This window comes from Natator depressus, chromosome 8 (assembly GCF_965152275.1).
Source record: "Natator depressus isolate rNatDep1 chromosome 8, rNatDep2.hap1, whole genome shotgun sequence".
Taxonomy (NCBI): domain Eukaryota; kingdom Metazoa; phylum Chordata; order Testudines; family Cheloniidae; genus Natator; species Natator depressus.
The window spans coordinates 75641269-75661071 of NC_134241.1; the positions used below are offsets into that span (position 1 = coordinate 75641269).

Sequence of the window (19803 nt, forward strand, 5' to 3'; positions counted from 1 at the left end):
TTCAGGTTAGATTCACCCCAATAATTGCACCTGCTTGCTTCAGCAAGATCCACTATGTTCTGAGTGGGGGGGTGGGATTCACCCCAGCAGTATTGTTTACTGCTGCCTTCCTTCAGGGAGTACGTTGGGGGGGTGTGCAGTTTTTGTTTGCAGACAGGGTCCCCTATGAGTCCTGGCAATACAGGCTGTTCGGGAGATATGCTCTGGAGACACCATCTCCCCAGATGGTTCTGCCCACTCTTGGGGTTCCTAATAGCCTTGCAGTGCTCCCTCCTCTCCTCTAGTGGTCTTGCCTTTCTAGAGTCCATTTGGCACACTGTGGATTCAGCCCATTGCTTTTATGTTTAAAGTTGACAAATGAGCAGGATAATTTTCTTGATAAAACTTTAACACACACACATTTTTCCCTAGGGTTGAATTTACTAAGGTGGCTGCAGACCCCTCAGTTGTTAATCTTGGTCAAGGCCTTCCAGATATATCCCCTCCTAGCTATGTTAAAGAAGAGCTAGCCAAGGCAGCGACAGTTGATAAGCTGAACCAGTACACACGTGGCTTTGTGAGTACATTGAACTTTGGGGAAAGTTTGTTACATGGGAAACTTAAAGACTTAGTTTTAAGTTAGGTGTATAACTTTGTTCTCTTTCATCTTGGCTCCTCTTCCTCCTTCCAAGCATGGGTTTCTGTAATAGAGCTTACCAGCTGCTGATCAATATCCCTAGTGTAGGTTTATTTAAAGCAGAGTCCTTCACTCAGATTATCATCTTATAGTGCAGCATGTGTACCCTGCCAATCCTCTGGCCAGGTCACTTACGGTCTCACCCCTTCCAGGGAATCCTAGTCCAGTAGCTTCATGTCAAGTCTTCAGCCCAACTTCACATTTATTGGCCTTCCAGCCCTTGTCTCCAGGAATCTTCACATCGCCATCCTCAGAGGGTCAGTAGGGGAACTAGGCCCACCCTTCCCTGTGAGTTTCAGTTCAGGGACCCTGCAATAAGTTGCTAAGGTATGTCTGTTCGGACTTTTGCTTCCTCCATAGGTTACTTCCTACCTTAGCCTGTCCTCAGATACCAAAAAGAGAGTAAATTGGTTACAGGGAACAAAGCATAGTCAAAGGTTGTATACTAGGCCTACCCGTTCCAGAGAGACTCTGGCATCTAGCAGTCTCTAGTTTTCTGCTGGGCCCAGCTGGCCTCTCTTCAAGGAGCTAGCACAAGAAATCCACACCTTCTCCCAGTTATCTACTACTAAGTTGGGCTGAGGCCCTAGAAAGTTTCGACTTCTTTGTTAACCTCCTCCTGGCGCTGGCTAAGATGGCCATCCATCACACCAGGAGAAGGAATCTGGACCGGTTCTGGTGCTCTATGACTATGGGGGTCTATTTCCAGTCTCTCATCCAGTTGCCTCCAGGCAGAATTCCTCTGGGCAATACGCAGACTCCTTAGACGCCTTTGAGGAGTAGTGGGTGCTGTTCAGGGTTTGCTGCTTGGTGTCCCCTCTGATTTCCTGATTTTTTTTTTTTTTTTTTCAACCTTTAATCTTCCCTCCAATCTCTTTTTTTTTTTTTTTTTTTTCCTTTCTTCATTCGTTGTCCCAAGAATTCAGTTGTGGCCTGGGTTCAGGGTCCCCTTTGGTCTCGTTCTGGCAGGCCTAGGCCTGCCCATCCCAGTACCCACTAAGCCGGGCTTTTCCTCTTTTATCTCCTCCCTCCAGGTTTGACCGCTCTCACAGGTGTAACGGGTTGGAGTTTATTGAGCCCACGGCTCTCATTATTCTCTTTCTAGCCGGGGGGGCCTATATACCCCATCACAATGCAGACAGATGGGGGAGTGCGAGGAAAGGAAACAATGAGACCTCTCCCTCTCTGTGTCCCTATAGGGGAGGGGATGAAATGGGGTTATATATTATCCGTCATAACTGGCCTAGCACACCAGAGGCTCCTGGAGCTACCTTGGGGTAGGATACTGCTAAATTGGCATTTTAGAACCCAAAAACATCAGATGTAGAAAGAATTGCCTGGTAGGAATCAAGAAATTGAACCTCTCCTCCTTCCCCATCACCCACAAACCCCTTTAAAGCCCACTTGTGATTTTAGGCTAAAACTGGTAGTGTAGGGGCTCACCTTATATTTTTCTTTGTTTCAAACAAACAGCCTTCTCCTCCTGTTTTTATTTTTGTGCATGAAAGAAATCAAACACTTACAGCACAATATCTCCTCTAAATCATACCAGTAATCTCCTACTTATTAATAATTCTGTCCACAGTTATTTCTGTTTGAGAGATAAAGCGTGTATGTGTGTGTAGATAAATTTTTGTATTATCAGTTGTCTGTGTTACCTAATATATAGCGCACACATCCAAATGTGTGTTTCTTTATTTTGAACAGGGCCATCCATTGCTGGTGAAAGCCTTGTCCCAGGTATATGAGAAGGTTTGTGGAAGGAAGATTGATCCTTACACAGACGTCTTGGTGACAGTGGGAGGATATGGATCTCTGTTTAGTGCAATACAGGGGTTAATTGAACCGGGAGATGAAGTAAGCTTTATCTGAAGTATTTTATTATAGCTACCAAAATAAAATTAATTATGTTGATGTTTTCTTTCTAGTGTTTTTAAAAAAAATATACAAATTGCAGTTTTATCTATTTAGCCTATGCCAGACAATTAAGAGCCCTGTCATGTAGGTGAGGGGCTGGCAAACATTTTTAGAGACTGGGCCATATCTCAATAAGGAGACTGTCTCATGGATGCCTCCATCCCATTCACCAACATGCAGGCCTCCTCTCCTATTTATTGTACTTCTTACATCATTGTTGCCGTTAACACCCACTAATTCCTATTTTACAAACTTTGTGGGCTGCTGTCTGCATCAAGAAACTAAATATGGTGCAGGGTATCTGTTCTCAATGTTTGAATAGCCATTATAGTTCAGATTTTGTTTCAGACTATTATATGGTACCAATGTGAGGGGAAAAAAAGTATACACATTTTTAAAGTTAGGATCATATCCCAGTATTTGTTTTCATATGGTAGGCCTGATGATTCATCCTTTCATTATTGCTTTGTTTCCCACTGCTACCAGATACCTGAAATGGCTTTTTGGGAAGCGGTGTTTGGGAGACACTGTAACTGACAAGTGCTTTTTCTGGTGTGGTACATTGGCTTTTTTCCTTTTCTTAAGAATACTTCTGTTTTGTGTTCTCATCTGTTTTTTCTCTCTTCCTTGTTGCTTTGATCTTCTCTCCCTTTTTGTCTCTCACTCTGAGTCTTTTGTATTACTTTAATCCTTTGCCATTGTTCACTACCCCTTTTGCCTCCTCTCTCCACATTTTAATACCTTTTGTGTCTCTGTCCGTAAGCACTTCTAACATTATATGCTAGTAGCAACTGTAGCGTCTAACTTGAGAAGAATTGCCCATGTCTAATCTCTGAAGTACTACCAATATATGTTGTCTTAGAGTAGTACCTCTAATTATCAGATTGAGAGCATTGCCATATGATGTCCTAAGATGATGAAAATTGTCCATTATCAAATCAGGGTTGAATGCCCAAGGTGCACAGTAAATTCATATGGCCAAAGTAAATCTGAAGAAAGTAATGTGATGTTACGACACATAATAATTTCTCAATTCTAGGTCTTGCTGACTGTGTGTTTTAATTTCAGGTGATAATAATAGAGCCATTTTTTGACTGTTATGAGCCCATGGTGAAGATGGCAGGAGGAAAACCTGTTTTTATCCCATTGAGATATGTATGTTTTTAAAAAAAAATTATTATTATTATTAATCACAGAATTATTTTGTGAGACTAATAACATTTGATAATCACATTATAGATGGTCCCCGTTTAGTTTTTCTTAACATACAACTATATAATAAATGAACAACAATAAAATGCAACAATATAAGGCTCAGAGGTGCTGCTATCCAAAGCATTATAGACAGTGTTCTACAAGTGTTGTAAAGAGTAGGGCACTGTTTCCCATTTAACTCAACTTCTGCATGCTGAAAGCTCCTAAAGTCCTCTTGTTTGACACCATCAGAAAAGTTTTGAAACACAAAATAATGGAAGGGTGATCACATGCGCAGTTTACGTATTTGTTATTTTAAAGAGTTGGTTTCTGATCCTGTTCAGCAGCTTGTGAAGTGATGGGATATAGTCTCTATTCCAAAAACTGCCTACTAAATTAGGAATGGTCTTCCATTTACCACAAAAAGTGGAATGACTGTTTCCTTTTTAGTTATGGAGATTAGCAATTTCTCTGTGGTTGATTTTCAAATAGCAACACCTGAGATATTTGAAAGAGCACTACTAATTAGTTGTATTGAAAGGACCAGAAAACTTTGGAACAAAAATCTAGAGGGATGGGTATTGAAGTAACCTAGTATTATTCTTCCAGTCTATGGAAGGCATTGTGCCTGCACTCTGTGCAGTTGAGCTCCCACAGTTTTGTTGGAGGCAGAGCTGGGGAGAACTGTTCTACAGCATTAGTAACATCCTGAAGACTTGCAGGGATTTCCCGGTGTAAGAAATTTTGACCCTGTCTTTGTGAACTGAGGTGAACTCCAGCAGTTCTTATGCCATGTCCCTCACTGTAATGTGTAACTGTATGAAGCTTAGAAGGGTCATGCTCTCCACCTGCTCGATGACTGGCTGAAGCTTTCTCCTCTTGACTACATGTTGCAGTAGGGCACAGATAGTTTCCTAACTTTGGTCTTCCTGTGAGCTTTGCATGGGGAAAGGCATGGTCTGGGCTATAATGTGTGTTGCACTTAAGTAATACAGGCATTTATTCCTATTCTAGAAAACTGTTATTGGGAACTCTGCATCTAGTGCTGATTGGGTCTTAGATGCCACTGAACTTGCAAGTAAATTTAATTCCAGAACAAAAGCTATTCTACTGAATACTCCTCACAACCCTATAGGCAAGGTAAGACTTCCATTCTAGTTTAACATAGTAGTTGTAATTTCAGAGTGCATCTTAAATACACTGATTAATGCATTGGCCCTCCCTTTTTGCCTTCTAGGTATTTACCAAAGAAGAACTCCAGGTAATAGCTGATCTCTGTATTAAACATGACACCCTGTGCTTCAGTGATGAGGTGTATGAATGGCTGGTGTACAAAGGAAATAAACACATTAAAATAGGTACTGATTTTTATATAACCACGCAGATGGTTGTGGAAGGATATCATAAATGCGCATCTCAAAGATAACTGATGCTGTCAAGTAGTTCAAACTATAATTTTGGTTTAGTTTAAAATTATGAAACTCTGATGAGGAACATCCTTTATTTTCTAAATCTTTATTTAAAAGATTAAAGGTGGAATTTTCAAAAGCATTTAAGTGGATTGAGACATGCAAGTCCCATAGAAAGTAGATGGGCCTTGTACTCCTAAACCACTTAGGTCCTATTGAAAATCCCACCCTAATTCAATTCTTTGTTGAAGAATAACATCATAATCACTGGTTTCAGAGTAGCAGCCATGTTAGTCTGTATCTGCAAAAAGAAAAGGAGTACTTGTGGCACCTTAGAGACTCTACATCTCAGTGCTGTGCTTTGTTGCAGAGCTAGCTGAGGGAAGGGAACAAGAGCTCACTAACAAACCTCTTTCCTGGAGCTCTGCTGACATAATCAGTGAGGCTAGTGCATAATAAGGAAACCACATTATTGTTTTTCCCATAAAAACCAGGAAAAAAAAATTTGGAAAAAGGTAAAGAACAAAATTATAGAAGATTATTTCCTACACCTTCATCCCAAGCAGAGGGTATTAAAAATAATGGGCATTTCAAGCACTGAAATCACTCTGGGTGCTACGTGGAGTCTTGCTTCAGTAGTTCTCTCAGGCAGAGATGCTAAACAAACAAAACCGTTGCAAGGACAAATCAGACAACTAAACATTTAATGCTATCAGGGTCCCTGCAATAGTTTCCTTTTTTAGGGCCTGATCCATCTCTCACTGAAGTCCATGAAAACAGTTCCACTGACTTCACTAGGAGCTGGATCTTAGTATAGGCACATCCAATATATGCTGCCAATAACCCTAATCCAGATTCTGCAAACACTTTTACATGTGCTTAGTATTACGTTCATGAGTAGTCCTACTGAAGTCTATGGGATTGCACAAGTGCTTAAGTTAATCATGTGTGTAAATGTTTGGAGGTTGTGGCCTTAGTTTGAATCCTAGTTAGTGGATTGTGAGAAGTCTGAATCATAGACTTTAAGGTCAGAAGGGAGCATTATGATCGTCTAGTCTGACCCCCTGCACAATGCAGGCCACAGAATCTTACCCACCCACTACTGTAACAAACCCCTGACCTATATCTGACCTATTGAAATCCTCAAATTGTGGTTTAAAGACTTCAAGATGCAGAGAATCCTCCAGCAAGTGACCCGTGCCCCATGCTGCAGAGGAAGGTGAAAAACCCCCAAGGCCTCTGCCAATCTGACCTGGAGGAAAATTCCTTCCCGACCCCATATATGGTGATCAGCTAAACCCTGAGCATGTGGGCAAGACTCCCAGGAAAGAATTCTCTGTAGTAACTCAGATCCTACCCTATCTAGCATCCCACCACAGGCCATTGGGCATATTTACCACTAATAGTCAAAGATCAGTTTATTGCCAAAATTAGGTTATCCCATCATACCATCCCCTCCATAAACTTATCAAGCTTAGTCTTGAAGCCAGATATGTCTTTTGCCTCCACTGCTCCCCTTGGAAGGCTATTTCAGAACTTCACTCCTCTGATGGTTGGAAACCTTTGTCTAATTTCAAGTCTAAACTTCCTGATGGCCGGTTTATATCCATTTGTTCTTGTGTCCACATTGGTACTGATCTTAAATAATTCCTCTCCCTCCCTGGTATTTATCCCTCTGATAATATTTCTAGAGAGCAATCATATCTCCCCTCAGCCTTCTTTTGGTTATGCTTAAACAAGCCAAGCTCTTTGAGTCTCCTTTCATAAGACAGGTTTTCCATTCCTCAGATCATCCTAGTAGCCCTTCTCTGTACCTGTTCCAGTTTGAATTCATGCTTCTTAAACATGGGAGACTAGAACTGCACACAATATTCCAGATGAGGTCTCACCAGTGCCTTGTATAACGGTATTAACACCTCCTTATCTCTACTGGAAATACCTCGCCTGATGCATCCCAAGACCACATTAGCTTTTTTCACAGCCATATCACATTGGCAGCTCATAGTCATCCTGTGATCAACCAATACTCTGAGGTCCTTCTCCTCCTCCTCTGTTACTTCCAAGTGATGCATCACCAGTTTATAACAAAAATTCTTGTTGTTAATCCCTAAATGCATGACCTTGCACTTTTACCCTATTACTATTACTCCAGTTTACAAGGTCATCCAGATCTTCCTGTATGATATCCCATTCCCCCTCTGTATTGGCAATACCTCCCAGCTTCGTGTCATCTGCAAACTTTATTAGCACATTCCCACTTTTTGTGCCAAGGTCAGTAATAAAAAGATTGGTCCCAAAACCAATCTCTGAGGAACTCCACTAGTAACCTCCTTCCAGCCTGACAGTTCATCTTTCAGTATGACCTGCTGTAGTCTCCCCTTTAACCAGTTCCTTATCCACCTTTCAGTTTTCATATTGATCCCCATCTTTTCCAATTTGGCTAATAATTCCCCATGTGGAACCGTATCAAATGCCTTACTGAAATCAAGGTAAATTAGATCCACTGTGTTTCCTTTGTCTAAAAAATCTGTTACCTTCTCAAAGAAGGAGATCAGGTTGGTTTGGCATGGTCTACCTTTTGTAAAACCAAGTTGTATTTTGTCCCAATTACCATTGATCTCCTTAACTACTTTCTCCTTCAATTTTTTTTTTCCCCCAAAATCCCTTGCCTTGCTAATTTATTATTAAGGATTATCTTCTTGGCTAGACACAGGTTTTGGTTCTGGAAGTAGCTACTTGCATGAACACCCAGCTGAAAGGTAATGGACTGTAGAGTTATGAAGTCCCATGTTAGGACAATGAAGGTGAATTTTAATGATGCCCAATAAAGTAGCCCTGTTGAAATTAAAATGTTAACCCAAAAGGCATAAAATTAACTTTCCTGACAGTCAGAAGAACTGTGTTCTGTTCCTGGCGCTGATGCTGATATAATGTGCGGCCTTGAGCAAACCATTTCATGTCTCCCTGCCTCAGTTTCCCCATCTTTTAAAGTGGCAATCATGATATCCTTCTTTATAAAGTGCTTTGAGATTTACAGATGAATTACCCACTAATTTTTATTAATGATAAAATTGAGATTAACTAGGAGTAAGCACATGTGTTTTTTTTGTCTACAATGACTTTGGAAAACTGGTAGTTAAGATGAGTTTAGTGTAACTGAATTAATGTACTGCTTTCTGCTTGCTGAAGATGCAGTCCTTTTGCATGCTCAGCTCCCACTGATATCTGTGGGACATGCAGGCCACGAGGTCTTTTTTTTTTTTTTTTTTTTTTGCTTTCTAATGCTATTTTAAAAAAATCCTATTTTTAAGGCCAACTTGGTGTCCTAATCATAATATCATACAACAGGCCTGTTGCCCACTGGGACAGGGGAGGAAATAACTCTTAGTTTTATTAGTATATTATTAGTATAACTTTGTTTTAACATTTTGAAGGAAAAAATACCAGATGAACAAAAAGCATTTTTATTGCACAACATAAAATTTACAATTCCAGTGTGATAATGACTCAAGTTAAAGCTTAGAGTGTGAGTCAACTGGCTTTAGCTGCATACTCTAACAGATCCCATCAAATGATCTTACAATTTATTGTTAAAAACCTACCAACCATAAAACCTTCAGAGTAAAAATGTAACTGATAAAGTCTTCTTTTACTAAAAGAAGCAAGACTTTTTTTTTTTAACTTCAGCTTCTTAGTTTTTATAACTGTACATTAAAAATAATACAAGGAAAAAAAATCCACTTTCACTATGTAGAAGCTGCAAGGTTTTTATATTAAGCTTTACACATTCAATCAAATGCAGTGACACTTCTTACATGAAAGATGCAAAATGGATATTACAGAGTCTGGTGGTGGTTCTTATTATATAATCTAATAGGGTAGCTAGTCGTATATCATAAAATTAGCATAGTCTTTATTCTGTCGCTCAGGCAGTCTTCTCTAATATAGAACACTTCATCATGTCTCTAACCCTTATCTGACTTTTGTAAAAGTGCAAATCTCTTATGAGTAATGATTAGAGCTATAGTGGCAGATTTAAAGTTCTCATATCGTAATTGAGGATTCTGTTGGCATTTCAACAAACAGTGCCCCAGCCCAGGTAATATGCTTATATGTGTTACCTTACAGATAATTCCCAGCACTTAATTGGCGTTGTTTATTTTAAACCGTACTGAGTTTGAATATAATGATATTGCCATATAGCATGGAAAAAATGCTCCCCATTCCATTTAATCCTGCGTATTAATTTATGGCTTGTGAAAGTGATAGACTGCCCTTTCCCCCTCTACCTTCTCCCTGCTATTATTGTGTGGAATGCTCCTGCTGTCTGTCCCCACGCTTGAATTCCTGGGAGTAGTTTGCAAAAGAGTCTCAGGTCTGGTCTAAGTTTAAAAGTTAGGTCAACGTAGCTATGGCGCTCAGGGGCTTAGTTGCAGCTCTTCCATTGACGTAGCTACCACCGCTTGGAAAATTGGATTATCTCCTGTGAGGGGAAAAACCCCTTCTGTCACTGTAGGAAGTGTCTTGGCTAAGTGGCATGCTTGTAGCTGTAGCACCATAGATCTGTGCCACTATAGCACCTATAGTGTAGACATGGCCTAAATAGAGGGCACCTAGCTTTGAAATTCACTTGTGCTTGCAGTATGCTGGAGCCAGTTTGTCAGCCTTTAGGACGTGGTGCTTAAATACTACAGCCTACATAGCTCAATAGAAGATGCATCTGTTCAAACTGACTTTTTGTTTTCAAGGTTACAAGTTTGTTGGAGGGGTGAGTGCTGGTTAGGGGGAAGATGGGTTTCTCATTTGCTAATTGTTTTGTGTTTTACATTTGTAAATGTGCCCCAAAATGACAGTGATGGGCACTGACTTGAACCAGTTCTAATACAGGGAGGTACTGTGAAAACTTGCCCGTGGAATTTTGCCATTACGTCTATGACAGCCTTGCTTATGGGCCTCCCTAGAGAAAACTCCTGACAGTTGTGCTGGATTTGGCAATAGCTCTTTAGTATGACAATATGGTAGGATGGGATGCAACAGGACAACTGAAATCACTAGTCCTTGTGCCCTCATCTAACCTTATATGTAACAACTTTGGGAAACGCATCTGGGCTTATCCTATGAAGTGATCCATGGATTGTGAGAGTCAGAAAGGACATTCCATTGAAGCCATCTTATATCCCTGCAGATATAAGAAAAGTCTTTTGCTCTAGCAGAACTAAAATGGCCTTAATTTGGTTTGGCATAATTCACTATATATTAAACCAACTGAAGGTCACTTTAATGCTGAATGGAGTTTCCACACAAGAATTTAATGTGGTTTGACAAATTCACTTTAAATTCTCACCTTTAGTTAATTTGTATTAACTTTCCTGAGTGTCCCCAGTTACCATGTGCTCGATAACATGAGTTAAGAATGCACCTTTTTTCCTAGTGACAAGGCACCACGAAAGGCGTGATGGTTCGTTCATCTCAATACAGTGTTAATTCTGAGGACTGGCAATGACCGTGTAAATGTCAACATTGGGTACATCTACACTGGAATAAAAGCCCTGTGGCACAGTCGTGGCTGGCTTGAGTCAGCTGATTCAGGCTCATGGGGAACAGGCTGCAGGACTGAAAATTGCTGTGTTTAGGGCTTGGGCTGGAACCCGAATGTCTACACAGCAATTTTTCAGCCCTGGAGCCGGAGCCTGAGCCCGAGTCAGCTGACCCAGGCCACCTGTGGGTTTTTTAGCCAGTGTAGACCTATCCACTGTTACAATGATCAGCCATGAACTAGTTAACAGGCTTGTCCAGCTAACAATCCTATTGTAGCTGGATACTACAGAAATCAGAGGTGAAAAAGAGCTGTCGAGGTCTGTGGCATAAACCAACAGCCCAAGAACCACCCAAAAGTGTTGAGAAAAGAGCAAAGAACTCCTGGATTTAGCTATACTGCAGGTGGGAGGTGTAATGCTAGTAAATCTGCCAGCTCTGATCAAGTTAGTGCGCTAAAAATAGCATGGGTGGCAGCTCAAGCTAGCTGCGCAAGCACAATCATGTCTAAGATCCTAGGTATGTACTTGGGTGGCGGCTCTGGCTAGCTGCCTACGCTGCTGCAGCCACGTTGCTATTTTTAGCACACCAGCTTGATCAGAGCTAGTGCCCGTATGTCTACGTGAGTTGGGGAATCACACCTCCCACCTGCAGAGTAGACCTACTGTATATGCTATGTCTATGCTAGATAGTCGGAACAGATCTGGGAGTTTCAACCAAAAGCAGATAGCCAGGGATGCTTTTGGAAGGCTTATTCTATAGCCCATAGAATCATAGAATATCAGGGTTGGAAGGGACCTCAGGAGGTCATCTAGTCCAACCCCCTGCTCAAAGCAGGACCAATCCCCAATTAATTAAATTAAAGAGCCCAGATCAACTCTACAATGTAGACTTCTTCCAGCATGGTTATATGTGTCAGGGATCATACCTCTGCACACTCCTGACAGACATAACTATGCTGGCAGGTCAGGAGTGTGAAGAGGTGTGATCCCTGACAGATATAGCTGTGCAGGCAGAACCCCCTGGACTAGATGCAGTTATGCTAGCAAACCTGTTTGCATTCGGGGGGTGGTGTTTTTGCTATATTGATACAAAGCGCAGCTTTGCCAGTATCTCTGCATCCACACTAGGGCAATTTGCTGGTATAGTATAGCAGCAGTCCTATACCAATAAAGTGCTCCTAGTGTAGACATAACCTAACTCTGCAAAACTGAGGAATCCACTTTCTGCAAGTCTGAAGCCACATTTTGACTCTCGGCAGCTGGTGAAATATTTTTAAGTATGTTAATATTAAATTTTGGTGGGGAGATTGCAGGTATTGGTGCTATCATAAGGGTTTGACATTGAATTTTTTAAATTAAAGCTTAAATTCTACGGAAATTAAGAGGTGCTGAGAAACACTTTGGCTGGCTGCAGGAATGCTAAGACTGTGCATTACAGGGATACAGTTGTGAGTCTCAGGAGTAGTTGTAACAGTTCAGCTATTCCCGTGTATTTTATAAACGGTAGCGAAGATTGGCAGATACTGTGGATTTTGAGATACACTGTAATCAATCCCATGATGATTATTTTGATTTTGCTGTTATCCAGTAACAGCTGAGAAACTACTTCCTTGCCCTTTCTTTCACCCACTCTCAGTTCAAAACTTATTCTTAAGGGATGGATGTTTTTCAAGTTGCTGACGTAGAATTAATAGATGTTTTGGGGGCGTGGATGGCTCAGTCACACAACTGGCACTGCTTAACATTCCTAATGGCAGCACCCGCAGAGTGGACAAGGACTGAATGGCCGTAGCGGAGGTGGATTTCTAGGGGTGATCCCTCCAATTCAGATTAAAGCACAGTGAGAGGGAAGTGTAGCAGAGTGTGCCAGTGGTCATTCAGCATTTGTTCTGTGGCTAGATGAAGGCCTTGGTCTCCAGGGCTGACAGTCTGGTACCTTCCACAAGCACCAAATTCATACTAAAATGAAAGATGTTTTCACTCTGTGTGTCTTGCTCATTCCTTAACTTTCTTTTTTTTTTTGATCCTTGCCTAATTTCTATTCCAAAAAACACTTCTCCATTTTTCATTTAAAATAAGAATTTTTCTCCTTGCTTTGTTTGTTACAATATTATATTAAAATACTGCTGCTCTTAGCTAGGAACAGTACAGGTTTTTGTGATTGTATGGAACATGTATGTGCACTGGCAACCAAGTCACTTTATTTTATGTACAGCTACACTGCCAGGCATGTGGGAGAGAACAATAACTATAGGAAGTGCTGGAAAGACATATAGTGTAACTGGCTGGAAGGTAAGAACAACAAGAGTAAGAGATCTGTTACATAAATAATATGTATTTATCTGACCTAAACCTTGTCTATTTTTGCATTCTATCGTTTGAAAGCTTACTGTGCATCCAACTCACAAAAAATTGCAGACAATATTCACTTGGAAATGCTACCTACCTTTAATATGCACACTCTAACAATGCTCTTATTAATTCTAAAAATAAACGCTTGTGAAAGTGAAACGGAAGGGAGGGGTGAATATTAAAAAATTAAGTACAAAACACTATTTGCTTTGCAGAAAGAGCCAAAACTGCTGAAGGATACATACAGAGTATTTTTAAAACCTGTTTCCAGTTTTGTGAAGCGGGTGTAAATGTTGGCATTAAAACATCTAAGGATCTTATTACTTCCACAGATCAGTCTAGAACACCATTGCCTGTGTGCACAGTTTTAGCCTACAAAATTGCACCCATAATACATTAGAGATGCAACAATTCAGGCTAGCTTGAGGTCCCATTAAATATGTGACCAATAAATATTTATTTGGCTCTGGTAAAGTAATGACAATGCTTTATACGGATTAGTATATATGAGTTCTATCTCCAGCATTTCTAAACCTGCCATTTAGCAAAACTTGTACAGTTTTTATGTCAACAGAAGTGCACTATTGCTTCTTCCCATTGTGAATACCTCGAATTCTTTCAACTTTTAATTCTTTATTATGAGTCCTAATTGCTAACTTGCCTTATTTTTAAGATGTGTCTGTTTTTTCTCCTCCCCCTTAGCTTGGATGGTCCATTGGTCCACAGCATTTGATAAAACATTTGCAAGTTGTTCAGCAGAATACGCTGTATACATGCCCAACTCCATTACAGGTAGATACAGATGGGAGAGGAGAGAGGTTCTGTTTGTACAGTGTCTTGCATAAAGGGTTGGGGCCTCCAGGCACTACTGCAATACAATTAATACAAATTAGTATGAATTTTGAGATGTCTAAATATTTTTATGTAGTTTCTTGGGGATAAGCGTGCTGGTAGAGAAGGCAAATTTTAGAGTCACTAATGAGGCAATTTAAAAAATACACCAGAACCTTGCAAATTTTCACTACATTAATCTGCAAAGGTGACCATTGTTGCACAAAGCCTGGCAGCCTCACTCCTTTCTCAGCCAAAATGTAATTGCAGGATGCTGCAGTGACATCTTATAGTGCTGTGAATTACTTTTACCAAAGAGTTATTTACTAGTATTCTATCATGTATTAGCATCAATAATTAAAACTAAACCATACTTCAAATTACACTGTAAACTCTTAAGGCTAGGACTGTGACTTCCTCTGGTGCAATGCCTAGCAGAATATGGGCCTGATCCTGATTGAGACTTTTAGGTGTTACAACACTAGAAAGAGTAAATAATAACAACTTGTCAAAATAAATGCACACTTTCCATTTTGTGATGCAGTGGTTTGGGGTATTTGTGGACTCAGTAAGACCCCGGTCCTGCAAAGAAATCTATGTGAGAAGGTCCATACACCATGCAAAGTCCCAGTGACCTCTCCCAGTAACTTCAGTAGGACTCTGCATGTGCGCAAGGGTCCACCTGCAGGAAAACTTTGTATGCTGATTATGTTTGCAGGAGGCGTTGGCACAAGCTCTTTGGATCGACTTTAAACGCATGGATGACCCAGACTGCTACTTCTACTCGCTGTCTCGAGAGTTGGAAGGCAAGCGTAATCGGATGGCTCAGCTACTCCAAGAAGTTGGATTGAAACCTGTCATTCCAGATGGAGGATACTTCATGATTGTTGATGTTTCTGCACTTAGTCAGTGAAGGTTTATTATGAGGGAGTGGGAGCATACACTATAGTTAAGATTAAAATGCAACTTCCATTTTAAGCCTCCATTTTTTCAGTTTCTCGTAACACTTTCAAACAAACTCCTTTTGGGCTAAAATGTTCTGTGTGTGAACTTGGCCCAGAGGTGATTATTTTTGTAAGTTTTGGTAAACTCTGTTCATCCATTTTTGAGTGGTGTGATTTCTAATTACTGCCTTTGTATTACTTTTTCATTTAATCAAGTCTGATGGCTGTTGCAGGGAAGATGTGAAATTAGGGTTGGGTGAGAAGGTGGTTAACTGGATTTATAGTTTAGGAAGGTGTATGATTTGCAAAAGTTTGAGAATTACTGATCTACAAAAACACTAGGAAGAGCTGTACCTACACTGAGGCGCAACTGTAGCTGTTGCACTTCAGTGTAGGTGATGGGAGGGATTCTGCCATTGCCATAGGTAATTGACCTCCTTGTGTTGATGGAAGAATTCTTATAATTATGCTAGGGGCCTAGGTCAGTATAACTGCATCTCTGAGGTGTGGATTTTTCCTAGTGTAGACCTGGACCCAGTCTTCTGTCTTCCATTGACTGCCTGTAATAGCACTTTGCACTTAAGTTAATTAGGCCTCATAGTGCCCATTTGAAATAGGTAAATATTCCATTCTCCTCTCCCCGCCCCCCACCCTCCAAGTCATACAACAAGTCCCTGACAAAACCAGGATTAGACTCTGAATGGCGCACAAGACTTGGTTCAGCTCTTCCTAGTGGTTTATAGTGACTCTAGTATCAACTGTAATAAAGAATACTGAGAGAGAAGTGTCCTCCCATTGGAATCTGGGAGGTGCTATAATATTATGCTCCATTTTACGTTCATTTTTAATTTTAGATGTGGATCTGTCTGATATGGAGGCGAATCAACATTATGATTATAAATTTGTGAAATGGATGATAAAATCTAAGGTAAGATGTCTCTTCTACCCAGTCACTCAGATATACATTAAAAATTAGGAATATTTTTATATCTAAAATAAAAATACACTTGAACCTATAAAAGGATACAGCTCAGATATTTACATTTTAAAGCATGCCTAGAGGTTTAGCTGTGCATATCACCCTAACTGTGAGAATCTAGTGGCTAAAATCCTACTGAAAATGTAGCTTGTAGTCTTAGCACAAAACAATAAAGACAAGTCCCAATAATTGCTGTTTTCCACACTTACATGTTTGCAGTAGGCAAGATCCTGCTACCTGTCTTGCCTAGGAAAAGTGGTTGAGTTTAGGTCAGACTTAGCTAGCACATGCCAAACCTAAACTGGATCACTCTTCCTAGTCAAGATAAATGCATTGATTTCACTGGTGCAGGATTAGGTACTTATTTTTGATATGTGAATTCTGAAAATTAAGCCAATTCAATTCTAATGAAGGAAGGAAAGGCTCCAAAATCTTGGCTGTACAATTTATCAAACCTAAAATTGACTTTATCTGTGTGTAATAGGCAAATCATTATGTTTCATCATTTCAGAAACTGTCAGCAATTCCTCTTACAGCATTCTGTGGCCCAGACACCAAAAAGCAGTTTGAGAAATATATACGTTTTTGCTTCATCAAAGTAAGTTTGTGTCCTGCTCTAGAAAACTGTTCTGATAGCAGTGTTGCTTATTACTAAAATTTTTGTGCTAGTTTAATCTAAAGGAGTTGTTTTGTGTTTGTTTTTTGCACTTAAGCAGTTAGTTATTTGGTTGGTTTTATATTGACATTTTTAATAGCATTACTGAAAAGTTAGTTTTATTAAGAATGCAACAATAAGCACATGGAGGAAAAAATTAATACAGAATACAGGCCCACGCTGATTTGAAGCAGGGACAGAAATGGAGAGTGGTGAGGTTGCAGAAACACAAAGCAACCTGACTGCCTCTTTGCTAAGGAACTTTCAACCCTCAAAGTAGGTGGCACTGGCTGGGATGGGTAAGTGGCCAGGGAATAAGATGATTCTCTCCTTAGCCTCCATTGACAGGATTCCTTCGGATCACTCAATAGATTTGCAAGCTGACTTAGCAAATACCATGATGGTGTGTGTGTGTGTGTTGCTAGTAAGGCTTCCCTGCCCAGTATGGACAGAGATAATTTCTAACAAAATTCTAGCCAAATCAAGCTATAGACTACTTTGTGCAACGTACAGGGCGATAGCCAAGTCACAAAACTGTCCAGACTATAGAATACCTACGCTTGAGGTGGTGAGGGAGGAGGGAAGAGAATTCAAAGCACAGCTTCATTACATGGGTATTTAAAAACAAAAAAACCCACCTTTACACACAGGTTAGGTTAACTATGCTAGCATGACTTCAAATGTAGCGTGGACAAGACCACTACTGTAAATACAGCAGATAGTCACACAAATGTAATGGGAGTGATTTCTACGTACATTTGATAGTATTGACACTAAGGAAAGCAAAGGAGTTGTTTGGAAATTATAAAATTTTGTACATTTAAAAATACAATATTTACAAGAAATCTAACTTTGAATTCCTTTCTTGGTGTACCCTCTAGATATATAGTTACAAAGTTTAGTGGCAAATTATTGAATCCTTTGGATATTTACAAGATACAATTTGTAACTTTGTCAAAAAATACTAGTTTGCAGTGCTGTAAAAATGGCTGATACTCGATTTTGTAGAGCTCTGTACCTACAGTAATTGTGGCGTTCTATACTTGCAGCAAGACAGTACACTGGATGCAGCTGAGGTGATCCTGAAGAACTGGAATAAACCTACATCTTGATTTTTATATTTGTATTAATTATTCCATCTAGTATAATTATTTTATACATAGGTATTTCATTATACCATTAAAAGCCAATGTACTGTAAATACAGTACATGATTCATATGAAATTACAAATAACTCTGGGAGACTACCTGCCGAGTAGCCAGAATAACAATTTATCCATTGCAAATAATGTGATCCAAGGAACTATTTTCAGTCTTTCCAAAGTATTGGCTATTTCACAAAATAATTACATGAATCCACATTTTTGGGGGGGGGGGGGGATTTACTAGGGCACTGAAAAAATAAGCCATCGTATAACAGTGTTAGGGCTTAGGAGGAAGAAGTCAGAATTAGAAGAATAAGAGCTGTTATGATGTAATGGTATAGGAGCCCGCTGGAAATAGCAGCATTTGAAGCTGGAATGTTGGGTTTCACATTTCATCATAGCTTGATGTGAAGGGAAATTAAGAAATGCTTTGAAATGGTGCATGTTAGCTAGCTCCAGGGACTTAGGTTATGAACACAAACACAACAAAATTGATTTAGTTAAACCAATGCAATTTTTGGTGAGCAGACCATTCTAAATGTGTTTGCAAAAAGAAAAGGAGTACTTGTGGCACCTTAGAGTCTCTGAGGTCCCACAAGTACTCCTTTTCTTTTTGCAAATACAGACTAACACGGCTGCTACTCTGAAACTTAAATGTGTGTTAAATTTCATTACTGTTTTAATTTCCCACAGTTGTCAAACTACTGTTTTTGAAAGTACCGTATATACTCATTCATAAGCTGAATACTTTTGGTAAAAAAGTGATGCATCAAAGAGCAGGGGTTAGCTTATAAATGGGTCTGTACCAAAATTTGATTTTAAACTCTATGAAATCATTGAATTGAATATCTAATACATTGTTGTTTTGTTCACCTGGAGCGTTCACAGGCACGGAGCCCCTCTGGTCCCTGTGGCTGCGATTTGCTGTTCCCACTTTCCGCAGCTCCCATTGGCTGGGAACGGTGAACCACGGCCACAGGGAGCTGAGAGGCTCCATGCCTGTGAACACTCCAGGTAAACAAAACGCCCCAACCTGCCAGCAGCTTACCCTGACGGGCTGGGAGCCAAAGTTTGCCAACCCCTGAAATATAGGGTCCGCTTATGAAAGGGTCATACAGTTTTTACTATTTTTACCTATCCATCTTGGGGGGTTGGCTTATAAACGAATGGGCTAATGAACAAATATATACGGTACTCAATCTTCAAAGTTCTAAAATGGCATGTGGTGTAAGAGTTTAAAAGTTTTTAGTTTGATTTATATATGCACACATAAAAATAAGAGACCTTGCTCTTAGATGCTCCTTGACCATCCTTAAATATACAACAATGGAATAGATCATTCCTGTAATTCCTTTTCAACTCTTAATCAGCTTATTCACAACCACCCCCAGTAACTCCACAGCAAAACATATTTAAAAACCTTAACTTAAAATCTCCGGAAAACAGGAATGGGCCTTGCACTGTGCTACGAAGGTTAATAAACTTAGGTTATTTCAAGCTAAAGGAATGAGGGGAGTGAGTCCTAAAGAAGAGGCTCTTGTGGAGAGTACTCTACCAGCTGCCTCATCTTTCAGTATTCTTGAGGCTCTGTGTGCTTTTATCAACCTCAAACTGATTCCCAATTGAATAGAAGAAATCCAGAGTAGCCTGCTTCTAGAGCAGAGGCGGGCAAACTTTTTGGCCTGAGGGCCACATCGGGTTTCTGAAATTGTATGGAGGGCTGGTTAGGGGAGGCTGTGCCTCCCTAAACAGCCGGCCGTGCCCTGGCCCCCGCCCCCTATCCGACCCCGCCCCACTTCTCACCCCCTAGTGGCCCCCCTGGTACTCCTGCCCCATCCAACCCCCCCATCCCCTAACGGCCCCCCCAGGACTCCTGCTCCCTGTCCCCTGACCACGACCCTGAACTCCCCTGCCCTGTATCCAACCCCCGCTTACTACGCTGTCTGGAGCACCAGTGGCTGGCGGTGCTACAGCTGTGCTGCCCAGAGCACCAGGACAGGCAGCCGCGCCGCCTGGCTGGAGCCAGCCGCGCCACTGCACAGCACAAAGCACTGGGTCAGGCTGGCTCTACAGCTGCGCTGCCGCCCAGAGCATTGCGCCAGCGGCGCAGTGAGCTGAGGCTGTGGGGGAGGAGGAACAGCAGGGGAGGGGCTGGGGGGTAGCC

At 40.7% G+C, this 19803-nt stretch overlaps 1 protein-coding gene across 9 annotated transcripts in view; it reads left to right on the forward strand.

Moving 5' to 3' along the window:
• KYAT3 (kynurenine aminotransferase 3) overlaps positions 1 to 19454 on the forward strand; it is a 60659-nt gene extending 41205 nt beyond the window's left edge. For 4 of the 9 annotated variants that reach the window (XM_074961372.1, XM_074961370.1, XM_074961373.1 and 1 more), the window contains 11 exons: positions 412 to 556; positions 2384 to 2533; positions 3662 to 3748; positions 4802 to 4927; positions 5025 to 5145; positions 12949 to 13025; positions 13788 to 13877; positions 14635 to 14821; positions 15715 to 15788; positions 16351 to 16437; positions 17544 to 19452. In XM_074961372.1, coding sequence (XP_074817473.1) covers positions 412 to 556; positions 2384 to 2533; positions 3662 to 3748; positions 4802 to 4927; positions 5025 to 5145; positions 12949 to 13025; positions 13788 to 13877; positions 14635 to 14821; positions 15715 to 15788; positions 16351 to 16437; positions 17544 to 17606 — 1207 coding nt within the window. In that variant the 3' untranslated portion in view covers positions 17607 to 19452. The other 5 variants (XM_074961377.1, XM_074961379.1, XM_074961376.1 and 2 more) reach the window with 3 other exon arrangements.
• The last annotated feature ends 349 nt before the right edge of the window (positions 19455 to 19803 follow it).